The sequence below is a fragment of the Coregonus clupeaformis genome, chromosome 1 (genome assembly GCF_020615455.1).
Source record: "Coregonus clupeaformis isolate EN_2021a chromosome 1, ASM2061545v1, whole genome shotgun sequence".
Lineage (NCBI taxonomy): Eukaryota > Metazoa > Chordata > Actinopteri > Salmoniformes > Salmonidae > Coregonus > Coregonus clupeaformis.
In genome coordinates, this window is record NC_059192.1 from 4,298,029 (window position 1) to 4,313,205 (window position 15,177).

General features: G+C 46.9%; 1 protein-coding gene across 1 annotated transcript in view; it reads right to left on the bottom strand.

The window, feature by feature from the left end:
• The window catches only part of tacc2 (transforming, acidic coiled-coil containing protein 2), a 272,493-nt gene extending 259,423 nt beyond the window's left edge, over positions 1-13,070 (bottom strand). The window contains exon 1 of the mRNA XM_041893422.2: positions 12,787-13,070. Within this exon, the coding sequence (XP_041749356.2) occupies positions 12,787-12,915 (129 nt within the window). The 5' untranslated portion in view covers positions 12,916-13,070. The remainder of the gene's footprint in view (positions 1-12,786) is intronic.
• Positions 13,071-15,177: the final 2,107 nt, after the last annotated feature.

Consider the following 15,177-nt stretch of genomic DNA (forward strand, 5'->3'; position numbering starts at 1 on the left):
TGAGGGGGATGTTGGCCATGAGGGGGATGTTGGCCATGAGGGGGATGTTGGTCATGAGGGGGATGTTGGCCATGAGGGGGATGTTGGCCATAAGGGGGATGTTGGCCATAAGGGGGATGTTGGCCATGAGGGTGGTGTTGGCAATAAGGGGGATGTTGGCCATAAGGAGGATGTTGGCCATAAGGAGGATGCTGGCCATAAGGGGGATGTTGACCATAAGGAGGATGTTGGCCATAAGGAGGATGTTGGCCATAAGGGGGATGTTGGTCAAAAGGGGGTTGTTGGCCATAAGGGGGATGTTGGCCATAAGGGGGATGTTGGCCATAAGGAGGATGTTGGCCATAAGGAGGATGTTGGCCATAAGGGGGATGTTGACCATAAGGAGGATGTTGGCCATAAGGGGGATGTTGGCCATAAGGAGGATGTTGGCCATAAACAGGGAGCAGGTGGATGGGGAGGGCGATGCACATCCTGCAACGCCTGTGTCGACTGATGCAGGGAGAGGTGGGCCGCAGCCAAGGGGAACTCCAGGATCCTCTAGTACTAATACCCAGGCTACTAGCAGAGAGAGGCAGAACAGCCCCAGTCAAGGGGAACACCAGTTTCCTCTACTACTGATACACAGTGTCCATACCCCCCTGAATGAAGTTGCCTTCGTACAGCGCACACCACCCTCGGGGGGGATGCGTTTGTTGTGATCACCTTGTGGGATCAGCCCATGACAATAGCAGAGGGTCCCCACCACTGGGCCAGGGCCCGTAGGCCTGACAGGGACACATGAATCTACTGGCTTAGGCTGCGAGATGCGTCCAGGTGAGTGGCTAGCACTCAGCGCTGGAAGGGCCGCGTCAACAATAGCCACATGGGAACGACTTGAAAACACACTGTGACCCAGCCCAAATGTGTCTAAGCATAGCCGGAACCAGGAACCCGGACACCCTCCGTGAGGATAGAAAAGCGTGAGTCTAGCTTTAGACCCAGAAAACGGAATGCCCTGAGCTGGAGGCAGACAGTTCTTTTTATGGCTTCTTATGAAGCCCAGAGACTGAATACGGGACAGTGGCGTGGATGTTTGTAATACTGCTTGCCCCCTCGAACTCTGCCGCCACCAGCCAATCACTTCAATTAGCCGGCGGTTCGGGATGACGCTGCAGGAGCGTAGGGATGAGGCTGCAGGAGCGTGGGGATGAGGCTGCAGGAGCGTGGGGATGACGCTGCAGGAGCGTGGGGATGAGGCTGCAGGAGCGTGGGGATGACACTGCAGGAGCGTGGGGATGAGGCTGCAGGAGCGTTGGGATGAGGCTGCAGGAGCGTGGGGATGACGCTGCAGGAGCGTGGGGATGAGGCTGCAGGAGCGTGGGGATGACGCTGCAGGAGCGTGGGGATGAGGCTGCAGGAGCGTGGGGATGAGGCTGCAGGAGCGTGGGATGAGGCTGCAGGAGCGCTGGGATGACGCTGCAGGAGCGTGGGGATGAGGCTGCAGGAGCGTGGGGATGACGCTGCAGGAGCGTGGGGATGAGGCTGCAGGAGCGTGGGGATGAGGCTGCAGGAGCGTGGGGATGAGGCTGCAGGAGCGTGGGGATGAGGCTGCAGGAGCGTGGGGATGAGGCTGCAGGAGCGTGGGGATGAGGCTGCAGGAGCGTGGGGATGAGGCTGCAGGAGCGTGGGGATGACGCTGCAGGAGAATGGGGATGACGCTGCAGGAGCGTGGGGATGAGGCTGCAGGAGCGTGGGGATGAGGCTGCAGGAGCGTGGGGATGAGGCTGCAGGAGCGTGGGGATGATGCTGCAGGAGCGTGGGGATGAGGCTGCAGGAGCGTGGGGATGAGGCTGCAGGAGCGTGGGGATGACGCTGCAGGAGCGTGGGGATGACACTGCAGAAGCGTGGGGATGAGGCTGCAGGAGCGTGGGGATGAGGCTGCAGGAGCGTGGGGATGACGCTGCAGGAGCGCACAACAAATTATAGCCTGTAGCCTGATGTCACTGTTAGCATGATCCACGGCGTCACTGCGCCTGCACGCCATTGGGCGGGGCAGATAGCGAGCCTCCCGTGAAGTGCCATCTGAAGCGGTGGGACGCCACCTTGTGGACTGGGAGTGATTGGTTCTTCTTCCATTTTCACCACTCTTGACAACCGTGTGTCTGAACAATGGAGAAAGAACACTTTTCGTCAAACTCACATACGGGAGACAACACTTTTAACACCTGTGAACACTGTGGACCTCGGTTGAAAAAAAATTGTTTGTGTGCCAAGGTTTGCCTAAAGCTCGGCCCACTCTGGGTACACGGGCTCCGGCAATCAGTGACATACCCCGATTGGCAGTGCCACTTGGGGGAACTGTTGTCACAACGAGCCTCACTCGATTTAGGCGTTAAGATGCATTCCGGTAACCGGCTGGCACGCAGCACACATAAAAAATAGACCCAGGGAAAAAACGTTATGATGGAGGTTACCCTACCAACCAGTCATAGGTACTGGCGACAAAGCGCCTAGCTAGGAATGTAACAGAGCTCTGAAAAACAGACCCCTTCTGTTGTAACAGACAGAGGGGGGATTCGTAATTGAATCCAATTCCCAGGAATGAAAAGTGTTGAGCTGGAGAACCACAGAGACAACTGTTCCCTTCGACAACTAGCCTCCTATAGAGCCCATAACTTGTATCACTAGACACCTCATTTGGACTGGTGAGCTACAGGCAGGAATCAGCAATGAATCCCAGTAATGAGCCACCCATGGGGGAGGGGCGCCCCCTTGTGGACAGTGACCCAACTGTTCACTCGCACCCTGGGGAGATTGATATACCTCTTGAACCCTGTGAACACCGTGGATTTTGGGGTAGGCAGCATTAAACATGGACAGGCTTCCAACGTACAGTATGTTGTGCTTCTGTGAGACTGTATATACTGCATGAAGCCCCCTTTACAGGCACAGGGGGCTCTGGCAATGGCTGACGTAGTACCCCCCCTTTTGCCAAACACGAGGGCACTGTTGTCACAGTAATGTTTTTTCACTCAGACCCATGGCAAGGCCCCTCGCTCCCGGGGGGAATCACCCCCAGCCAAGTGCTCAGAGGGGCTGCCTCTTCATCGGAGGTGCACGCAAACCCCCGTTTCCTTCACTCCCTCCAAAATAAAAATAGGAACAGGGTTTAGCCATCGTCATCTCAGTCGTTTTCTTTGCCGTCTTACTCATTTCACCAGCAAATTGAAGAATAACTCATTGTGTTGTGATTAGAAAAAGTATGGGTTTGTGTTTGCACTACATGTGTTTAGGTCTTACTGTTTTCAGTTTTTTTTTCTCCCCAATTTCGTGATATCCAATTGCGATCCAATTACGATCTTGTCTCATCGCTGCAACTCCCCAACGGCCTCGGGAGAGGCAAAGGTCGAGTCACGCGTCTTCTGAAACATGACCCGCCAAACCGCGCTCCTTAACACCCGCCAGCTGCACCAACGCGTCGGTGAAAACACTGTTCAACTGACGACCCGTGCAGGCGCCCGGCCCGCCACAAGGAGTCGCTAGAGCGCGATGAGCCAAGTAAAGCCCCCCCACCCGTGCAAGGCCTTTCCTCCAGGTATTGAAAGTGGTATCTTTGACTCATGCCACACCAGAGGGGTGAGGATAGTAGATGATCTATTCCAGGATAAAGTGTTAATGTCTTTTCAACAGATTCAAACGAAATATGGTATCCCAGGTAACCACTTATTTGGATTTCTACAAATTCATAATTGTATTTCCTCTTTAAAGTTTTATCCTCAAAATATTGACTTTAGAAGCTCTGCAGAGGACTGTCTTCTTAAGTATAGAAATAAGACAAAATTCCTCTCTCGTTTTTATGCAATTCTGTTAAACCCAGACTACATTTTTTTTTTAAACAGGGGTCCTGGGAAAGGGATCTGGGGACTGTACTCGAGGAGGAAGAATGGACTAAAGCTTTGAATTGCATAAATACTACCTTCTCCTGCAATAGGCTCAGAGAAACCCAGATTTAACGTCTTACATACAGTGGGGAGAACAAGTATTTGATACACTGCCGATTTTGCAGGTTTTCCTACTTACAAAGCATGTAGAGGTCTGTAATTTTTATCATAGGTACACTTCAACTGTGAGAGACGGAATCTAAAACAAAAATCCAGAAAATCACATTGTATGATTTTTAAATAATTAATTTGCATTTTATTGCATGACATAAGTATTTGATCACCTACCAACGAGTAAGAATTCCGGCTCTCACAGACCTGTTAGTTTTCCTTTAAGAAGCCCTCCTGTTCTCCACTCATTACCTGTATTAACTGCACCTGTTTGAACTCGTTACCTGTATAAAAGACACCTGTCCACACACTCAATCAAACAGACTCCAACCTCTCCACAATGGCCAAGACCAGAGAGCAGTGTAAGGACATCAGGGATACAATTGTAGACCTGCACAAGGCTGGGATGGGCTACAGGACAATAGGCAAGCAGCTTGGTGAGAAGGCAACAACTGTTGGCGCAATTATTAGAAAATGGAAGAAGTTCAAGATGACGGTCAATCATCCTCGGTCTGGCGCTCCATGCAAGATCTCACCTCGTGGGGCATCAATGATCATGAGGAAGGTGAGGGATCAGCCCAGAACTACACGGCAGGACCTGGTCAATGACCTGAAGAGAGCTGGGACCACAGTCTCAAAGAAAACCATTAGTAACACACTACGCCGTCATGGATTAAAATCCTGCAGCGCACGCAAGGTCCCCCTGCTCAAGCCAGCGCATGTCCAGGCCCGTCTGAAGTTTGCCAATGACCATCTGGATGATCCAAAGGAGGAATGGGAAAAGGTCATGTGGTCTGATGAGACAAAAATATAGCTTTTTGGTCTAAACTCCACTCGCCGTGTTTGGAGTAAGAAGAAGGATGAGTACAACCCCAAGAACACCATCCCAACCGTGAAGCGTGGAGGTGGAAACATCATTCTTTGGGGATGCTTTTCTGCAAAGGGGACAGGATGACTGCACCGTATTGAGGGGAGGATGGATGGGGCCATGTATCGCGAGATCTTGGCCAACAACCTCCTTCCCTCAGTAAGAGCATTGAAGATGGGTCGTGGCTGGGTCTTCCAGCATGACAACGACCAAACACACACAGCCAGGGCAACTAAGGAGTGGCTCTGTAAGAAGCATCTCAAGGTCCTGGAGTGGCCTAGCCAGTCTCCAGACCTGAACCCAATAGAAAATCTTTGGAGGGAGCTGAAAGTCCGTATTGCCCAGCGACAGCCCCGAAACCTGAATGATCTGGAGAAGGTCTGTATGGAGGAGTGGGCCAAAATCCCTGCTGCAGTGTGTGCAAACCTGGTCAAGACCTACAGGAAACGTATGATCTCTGTAATTGCAAACAAAGGTTTCTGAACCACATATTAAGTTCTGCTTTTCTGATGTATCAAATACTTATGTCATGCAATAAAATGCAAATTAATTACATAAAAATCATACAATGTGATTTTTCTGGATTTTTGTTTTAGATTCCGTCTCTCACAGTTGAAGTGTACCTATGATAAAAAGTACAGACCTCTACATGCTTTGTAAGTAGGAAAACCTGCAAAATCGGCAGTGTATCAAATACTTGTTCTCCCCACTGTAGGTCCCCGTTTAACCCCTCAGACTCTGAGCAAGTTTGGCCCACAGATCTCCCCATTTGGTCTAAATACAAAACAGGCATTGGGTCTTTCACATTCACTGTTTCTGGGCTTTTCCCAAAGATTGAGTTTTACTGGAAAACAATCGCTATTGAATTGATCACAATATTCAATTCAAGAATTTACAAAGACCCAGGGTTGTTTTTACTCAATGTACATCACATGACCCATCTGGGTTGGACATGATCAAACGACAACTTTTGGAAAAGCTGCTTTTGTTGGCAAGGAACTGTATTCTTCGCAAAATGGGTTGACAACACGCCACCTGCTGTAACAATGTGGTACAGATAAATATTTAGGATTCTCCCCTTGGAGAGGCTATTGACTACACTACACGGTAATGAAAATAGTTTTATTAAAATGCGGAAGCCACTTATCGAGCACGTTCCCGATACTTTGCCTAGGGGTTTGAATACCATGCAGGCCTATTGCGCTGGACCGCTGTCTCCCAGTCCTTGTCCCAGGGGCCTGCAAGTTTTTGTTTCTGCCTTATCGCTAACAAACTTTAGTCACCCAATCAAAGGTTGGATGAGTTGGTTGGTGGAGACTGGGTGTGTTGGTGCTGGGATGGGGGGGGGGGGCGCCCCTCTGGGTGCACAGGGACAGGGTTGGGAGACACTGCATTGGACAGATGCGATCATCACATGTAATGTGAGTGTGAGCGGGTGCCAGAGCATATGAGCGGAGTGGAGCGGGAGCGAGCGTGGAGCGTGAGCGGACGGATTTTGAACAGAGCGCAGAGCGGTATTTTTAAAAGGACGGAGCGTCGCCCTATGTCCCGCTCCAATTTCGCTCGCTCACACCACGAGTCTGAAGCATGCTCAAGCCTGACCCAGAATCCATCTGTTTAATTTAATTTGTGTCGTCCATGAATTTGTATTTTATAGAGCGAGAGGAGCAGCAGCAGCAACAAGAGAAAAGGGTTGAGGAATTCAAACGTTTATTCACTGCACGCAAAGGCCCAACCATAACAAGGGAGAGAAAAAGAGATCTGGATGTAGCATTTTTTTAAATGATTTTCATGGACTATGAACCGCTGAGTAAAGGAGAACGCGAAGGGATGCAACACTTCGCCAGCGCAGCTCAACCGGGCTAGAAACTATGATAAATCAGTACTTTACTTTGTCAAATTTACATCTGAGATGCCCCATTCACATGCTTCAGCTGGCGATCAAAAACGCCTTTAACGAGCACGCACAACATTAATAGGCTGTTAGTGAAAGTCGGGCACCTGGTGAAAAGTGTACGCAAGAGCACAGAGAAACCGACCAATTAGGTGTCCGCCCCACAAATGCCTGCGCCATTCGATGGGAGCAGCCAGCCGCGGATGATTCAGTCGTTCATCCGGTTGTTCCAAATACCCGTTATGGCAAAACAAACTCAAGTCTAATGTTGCTTCAACATCACCCTGAATCAAGTACGGCAGCTGACTACCTTGTCAGTGTGCTGACACCACTAGCAGATCTCACAGACAAAATGCAGAAGGAGCTGGGGAACCTGGGGATGATCCTCCCTGCTGTCACAGAAATCAAATCCCTGCTCACCGATTACACTCACGCTGCACTTCCAATGGGCATCGCTGCTTTTGCAGAAACATTGGCAAATAACGTGTCAATTCGCTATGGAATATACTATACTGATTAACATCTCATTTTAGCGTCAGTGTTAGATCCCCGTTTCAAGACAGAATGGATAATCTGAGATGTGTCTGTATGCAACAAATTCGGGGAGATAAAGTAAGGCTGTGGTTTAAGCTAAAAGTGAAATACATGCAGATTTTGTTCCTTTTTTGGAGTGAGCGGGGGGCGATTTGAGTGGAGCGCGATGCAAACTGCGTTGAGCGCTGAGCGATAATGAGCGGACTGGCCTGATGTGGCTTTGAGCGGGGGGAGCGGAGGGGTGAACAGCTCCGTGAGCGAGGAGCTGAGATTCTCACCGCTCCACTCCGCTCATATGCTCTGGCGGGTGCATCTCCGATGGTTTGTACTGGTCCAGAACGATGCGCCCGTTTTATTATATTTTCTCTAACCCTATTAGCTCTGATCACAATGTTGGTTTCGTAAACACAAACAGTTTTTTGGTATTTTATCAGGATCCCCATTAGCTGTTGCAAAAGCAGCAGCTACTCTTCCTGGGGTCCACACAAAACATGAAACATTACATAATACAGAACATTAATAGACAAGAACAGCTCAAAGTAGTCTACATATCAATACATACACACAAACTATCTAGGTCAAATAGGGGAGTGGCGTTGTGCTGTGAGGTGTTGCTTCATCTGTTTTTTGAAACTAGGTTTGCTGTTTATTTGAGCAATATGAGATGGAACGGAGTTCCATGCAATAATGGCTCTACATAATACTGTACGCTTTCTTGAATTTGTTCTGGATTTGGGGACTGTGAAAAGATCCCTGGTGGCATGTCTGGTGGGGAAAGTGTGTGTGTCAGAGCTGTGTGTAAGTTGACTATGCAAACAATTTGGGATTTTCAACACATTAATGTTTCTTATAAAAAGAAGAAGTGATGCAGTCAGTCTCTCCTCAACTCTTAGCCAAGAGAGACTGGCATGCATAGTATTTATATCAGCCCTCTAATTACAATGAAGAGCAAGACGTGCCGCTCTGATCTGGACTAGCTGCAGCTTAACTAGGTCTTTCCTTGCAGCACTGGACCACACGACTGGACAATAATCAAGATTAGACAAAACTAGAGCCTGCAGAACTTGCTCTTTGGAGTGTGGTGTCAAAAAAGCAGAGCATCTCTTTATTACGGACAGACCTCTCCCCATCTTTACAACCATTGAATCTATATGTTTTGACCATGATAGTTTAAATTCTAAGGTAACGCCAAGTAATTTAGTCTCCTCAACTTGTTAAACAGCCACACCATTCATTACCAGATTCCAATGAGGTCTAGGACTTAGGGAATGATTTGTACCATATACAATGCTCTTAGTTTTAGAGATGTTCAGGACCCGTTTATTAGTGGCCACCCATTCCAAAACAGACTGCAACTCTTTGTTAAGGGTTTCAGTGACTTCATTAGCTGTGGTTGCTGATGCGTATATGGTTGAATCATCAGCATACATGGACACACATGCTTTGTTTAATGACAGTGGCAGGTCATTGGTTAAAATAGAAAAGAGTAGAGGGCCTAGAGAGCTGCCCTGTGGTACACCGCACTTTACATGTTTGACATTAGAGAAGCTTCTGTTAAAGAAAACCCTTTGAGTTCTATTAGATAGATAGCTCTGAATCTATAATGTATAGCTCTTTGTTTTTGATGTCAATTGTTTGTGTGTTTTGTATTGTATGAATGTGTTGTTTAGTAATGTTGTGTGGTTTGTCTGCCACCAGGTGACATGTTTAGTTGTCTTTCACTTTAAAAAATAAATCATAGAAAAGTTATGAGGACAAGTCCAACCTTCAGCACACAACGTCCAGGGGGTGAGCAAGCTCTACCACTATGGGGCAGTTTAGTTGCAGCAACGAAAGACAGTCTCGTTTTCCAATTGTTTGTTTTAGCAGCGTGAATCGTTCCTCTTCACACCGAGGTGAAGAGCGGAATAATTGAAGGAATGAATCCGAGCCTCACGCTTATCACCTGTAGAAGGCTGTGCTTCCGGTGCGGACTTCATTGGCCTTGTCAGGCGATTGTAGATCCTTCAACCGAAGTCGCGAGAGTGTGACTCCCCATAGTATGTTGAACCAAAGTTGACTGACTGAAAGGGAACACCGGATTCCTCTTCTACACATACCCAGTATACTGAAGCCAAGGGGAACACCAGGTTCCTCCACTATTATGACCTTTAAAGGTCATATCAAAGTTTCTCTCTAACAGGTTAAAGGTCATATTTAAGTGTTTCTCTAACAGGTTAAAGGTCATATCTAATAGTCACTAACAGGTTAAAGGTCATATCTAAGAGTCTCTCTAACAGGTTAAAGGTCATATCTAAGTGTCTCTAACAGGTTAAAGGTCATACACTACATGACCAAAAGTATGTGGACAGGTGAGTTGGTCCCCCCCTTTGCTGGTATAACAGCCTCCATTCTTCTGGGAAGGCTTTCCACTAGATGTTGGAACATTGCTGCGGGGACTTGCTTCCATTCAGCCACAAGAGCATTAGTGAGGTCGGGCGCTGATGTTGGGCGATTAGGCCTGGCACGCAGTCGGCGTTCCAATTCATCCCAAAGGTGTTCGATGGGGTTGAGGTCAGGGCTCTTTACAGGCCAGTTCTTCCACACCGATCTCGACAAAACATTTCTGTATGGATCTTGCTTTTTGCATGGGGGAATTGGCATGCTGAAACAGGAAAGGGCCTTTCCCAAACTGTTGCCACAAAGTTGGAAGCACAGAATCGTCTAGAATGTCATTGAATGCTGTAGCGTTAAGATTCCCCTTCACTGGAACTAAGGGGCCTAGCCCGAACCATGAAAAACAGCCCCAGACCATTATTTCACCAAACTTTACAGTTGGCACTATGCATTGGGGCAGGTAACGTTCTCCTGGCATCCACCAAACCCAGATTCTTCCGTCGGGCTGCCAGATGGTGAAGGGTGATTCATCACTCCAGAGAATGCCTTTCCACTGCTCCAGAGTCCAATGGCGTCGAGCTTTACACCACTCCAGCCGACGCTTGGCATTGTGTGCGGCTGCTCGGCCATGGAAACCCATTTCATGAAGCTCCCAACGTTCTGTGAGCTTGTGTGGCCTACCACTTCGTGGCTGAGCCGTTGTTGCTCCTAGACGTTTCCACTTCACAATAACAGCACTTACAGTTGACCGGGGCAGCTCTAGCAGGGCAGAAATTTGACGAACTGACTTGTTGGAAAGGTGGCATCCTATGACGGTGCCACGTTGAAAGTCACTGAGCTCTTCAGTAAGGCCATTCTACTGCCAATGTTTGTCTATGGAGATTGCATGGCTGTGTGCTCGATTTTAATACACCTGTCAGCAACGGGTGTGGCTGAAATGGCCGAATCCACTAATTTGAAGGAGTGTCCACATGCTCTTGGTCAAGTAGTGTAGATGTACACGACCAATAACATTTGATTTCAGGGGGGCGTTTTGCTCTGTCAATGAGGAGGGGGATCTGGAGTTGTGTTTTTAAATCCATGTTATTTTGTATTATATTTTAACCATGTTTTCTCTACAGTCTGGTCCTTTTTGAATGGTGATGTGGTGTATTGTAGTCTGGGGGATAAGAAATAAATAATAACTCTCTCCCTCCGTCCTCGATAGCCACCTTCCATCATGTGTATCCTACCGCGGAAGAGTTTTGAAAATCTGCCACACCCCCTTTTGAATCAGCTTTTGTTATGTCAGAGAAAAACAAGCACACGTTTTTAAAAAACGATCATGCTACTTATTGTTTTATCTAGAAACTAACTTTATTTGTTTGTATCTCGTTACACATTTGTTTTGGGATCCACCCCTGTAAACTAATTTGTCCAATGACGCGCGAGTGGAGAAGGAGCGTCTCATTTCAAGCAAGCGCATTTCCATCCACGTTCACTCTCCTCGCCGACTCTCCTTCGAGGGTGGGAGTGGTGAAGAGAGGGGAGAGGAGAGGGACAATCAATCAATCAATCAAACACGGAAAAACCGTAAACCAGTCAAATCATATAAGTAAGTACTGTACGTCAATAAAGATTATTATGGCGGGTGTAAAGGGAAAACTAATAGTCAGAATATGCATTAATAATACTTTGGATAATAGTGTTCATTCTCTTGGGACTAGAGTTCATCGTCTGCTTCAATCACAAGCTGGACAGAACAGGCTTTCTGAACCAGTCCTATCATGGCTATAAATAAATATCCCATGCCTGATGATGTAATCAGTCTCCTCCAATCATCTTATAGCCACTGACTACACAGTGTGAGATCTCTGCATGTATCCTTTCTAACCCTAATCCTAGCCACTGACTACACAGTGTGAGATCTCTGCCTGTATCCTTTCTAACCCTAATCCTAGCCACTGACTACACAGTGTGAGATCTCTGCATGTATCCTTTCTAACCCTAATCCTAGCCACTGACTACACAGTGTGAGATCTCTGCATGTATCCTTTCTAACCCTAATCCTAGCCACTGACTACACAGTGTGAGATCTCTGCATGTATCCTTTCTAACCCTAATCCTAGCCACTGACTACACAGTGTGAGATCTCTGCATGTATCCTTTCTAACCCTAATCCTAGCCACTGACTACACAGTGTGAGATCTCTGCATGTATCCTTTCTAACCCTAATCCTAGCCACTGACTACACAGTGTGAGATCTCTGCATGTATCCTTTCTAACCCTAATCCTAGCCACTGACTACACAGTGTGAGATCTCTGCATGTATCCTTTCTAACCCTAATCCTAGCCACTGACTACACAGTGTGAGATCTCTGCATGTATCCTTTCTAACCCTAATCCTAGCCACTGACTACACAGTGTGAGATCTCTGCATGTATCCAATCCAAAGGTGTTCTAGTACCGAGGGATATAGAGAGCTTTATATTGAGTGTTTTGTCTATACTGTTCTAATGTATCCCCAAGAAACAAACGGTTTAGAAATCTTTCTCTTCCCTTCAGACAAATCCATTTAACATTATGTAGATACGGTCCCTTAATCTGTTACTCCATTTTTACAACCAGATCCCTTCTGTCTTTAAGATCTCTCTCTCTCTCTTTCTCTAAGATCCCCCCCTCTCTCTCTCCCCCTCTCTCTCTGCCACCCTGTGTCCCTGCTCTCTCTCTGTTTCATTCCCATCTCTCTCTCCTTTCTACTCCTCTGCTTTTCCCCATCTCACGCTCTAGTCCACAGCTTCTCCCTCCCCTCTCTCATCTTCCTCATCCCCCGTTCTCTCTGTCTCTCCAGCTCCTGACGTCAGCCCTCCAACTCACAGCAGTACACCCACACTCTGCCTCTCCATAGCCACTGCATTCAAACTGTGAAATACATCCATTGCATCTCTCCTCTTCTCCCCCCCCTCCTCTCCGTTCCTCCTCCCTCTCCTCTCCATCCACGACAAGCATTTAGCATTTAGCCGCCAACACAGCCGATTTTTTCCGATAAAATGTTTCAGCCTGCCTCTCTCTCACACGAAGAGAAGGGTTAGAGTTGTTCTTACCTGGCTGCTGCTGCTGCTTGGTGCGATTCCTATACAGCTCCCCATCCTACATATCATATCCTCTAGGACAGGCGATGTGACTGTTGTGGTGCTACGGTGCTGACAGAACGCCTCTCTGCAGATCTGCATCTCAAGGCGTCAACGCCACAGCAGAGACATGGCTACAGAAGCATCACAGAGGAGAGCCGGAGCAGGCTAGGAGGATGTGCTGCGGGAGGGAGACACTACAGAGGAAGTGTGTGTCAAACTGTGAGTGTGTGTCTGTGTGTGTGTGTGTGTGTGTGTGAAGCTGCACGTGTACGTGTGTATCGGTCCCTCTCTCTCTCTCTCTCTCTGTGCACGTCTGTGTGTGAGTCCCGTTGTGTGTGCACGTGAGTCCCCTATACACCCATTATTTACCTGCAGTTACATGTTGAAACTGAAACGTCCCCTATACACCCATTATTTACCTGCAGTTACATGATGAAACGTCCCCTATACACCCATTATTTACCTGCAGTTACATGATGAAACGTCCCCTATACACCCATTATTTACCTGCAGTTACATGATGAAACTGAAACGTCCCCTATACACCCATTATTTACCTGCAGTTACATGATGAAACGTCCCCTATACACCCATTATTTACCTGCAGTTACATATTGAAACTGAAACGTCCCCTATACACCCATTATTTACCTGAAGTTACATGATGAAACTGAAACGTCCCCTATACACCCATTATTTACCTGCAGTTACATGATGAAACTGAAACGTCCCCTATACACCCATTATTTACCTGCAGTTACATGTTGAAACTGAAACGTCCCCTATACACCCATTATTTACCTGCAGTTACATGTTGAAACTGAAACGTCCCCTATACACCCATTATTTACCTGCAGTTACATGATGAAACTGAAACGTCCCCTATACACCCATTATTTACCTGAAGTTACATGATGAAACTGAAACGTCCCCTATACACCCATTATTTACCTGCAGTTACATGTTGAAACTGAAACGTCCCCTATACACCCATTATTTACCTGCAGTTACATGTTGAAACTGAAACGTCCCCTATACACCCATTATTTACCTGCAGTTACATGTTGAAACGTCCCCTATACACCCATTATTTACCTGCAGTTACATGTTGAAACTGAAACGTCCCCTATACACCCATTATTTACCTGCAGTTACATGATGAAACTGAAACGTCCCCTATACACCCATTATTTACCTGCAGTTACATATTGAAACTGAAACGTTCCCTATACACCCATTATTTACCTGCAGTTACATGTTGAAACTGAAACGTCCCCTATACACCCATTATTTACCTGCAGTTACATGATGAAACTGAAACGTCCCCTATACACCCATTATTTACCTGCAGTTACATGATGAAACGTCCCCTATACACCCATTATTTACCTGCAGTTACATGATGAAACTGAAACGTCCCCTATACACCCATTATTTACCTGCAGTTACATGATGAAACGTCCCCTATACACCCATTATTTACCTGAAGTTACATGATGAAACTGAAACGTCCCCTATACACCCATTATTTACCTGCAGTTACATGATGAAACTGAAACGTCCCCTATACACCCATTATTTACCTGCAGTTACATGTTGAAACTGAAACGTCCCCTATACACCCATTATTTACCTGCAGTTACATGATGAAACGTCCCCTATACACCCATTATTTACCTGCAGTTACATATTGAAACTGAAACGTCCCCTATACACCCATTATTTACCTGCAGTTACATGATGAAACGTCCCCTATACACCCATTATTTACCTGCAGTTACATGATGAAACGTCCCCTATACACCCATTATTTACCTGCAGTTACATATTGAAACTGAAACGTCCCCTATACACCCATTATTTACCTGAAGTTACATGATGAAACTGAAACGTCCCCTATACACCCATTATTTACCTGCAGTTACATGATGAAACTGAAACGTCCCCTATACACCCATTATTTACCTGAAGTTACATGATGAAACTGAAACGTCCCCTATACACCCATTATTTACCTGCAGTTACATGTTGAAACGTCCCCTATACACCCATTATTTACCTGCAGTTACATGTTGAAACTGAAACGTCCCCTATACACCCATTATTTACCTGCAGTTACATGATGAAACTGAAACGTCCCCTATACACCCATTATTTACCTGCAGTTACATGTTGAAACTGAAACGTCCCCTATACACCCATTATTTACCTGCAGTTACATGATGAAACTGAAACGTCCCCTATACACCCATTATTTACCTGCAGTTACATGATGAAACTGAAACGTCCCCTATACACCCATTATTTACCTGCAGTTACATGTTGAAACTGAAACGTCCCCTATACACCCATTATTTACCT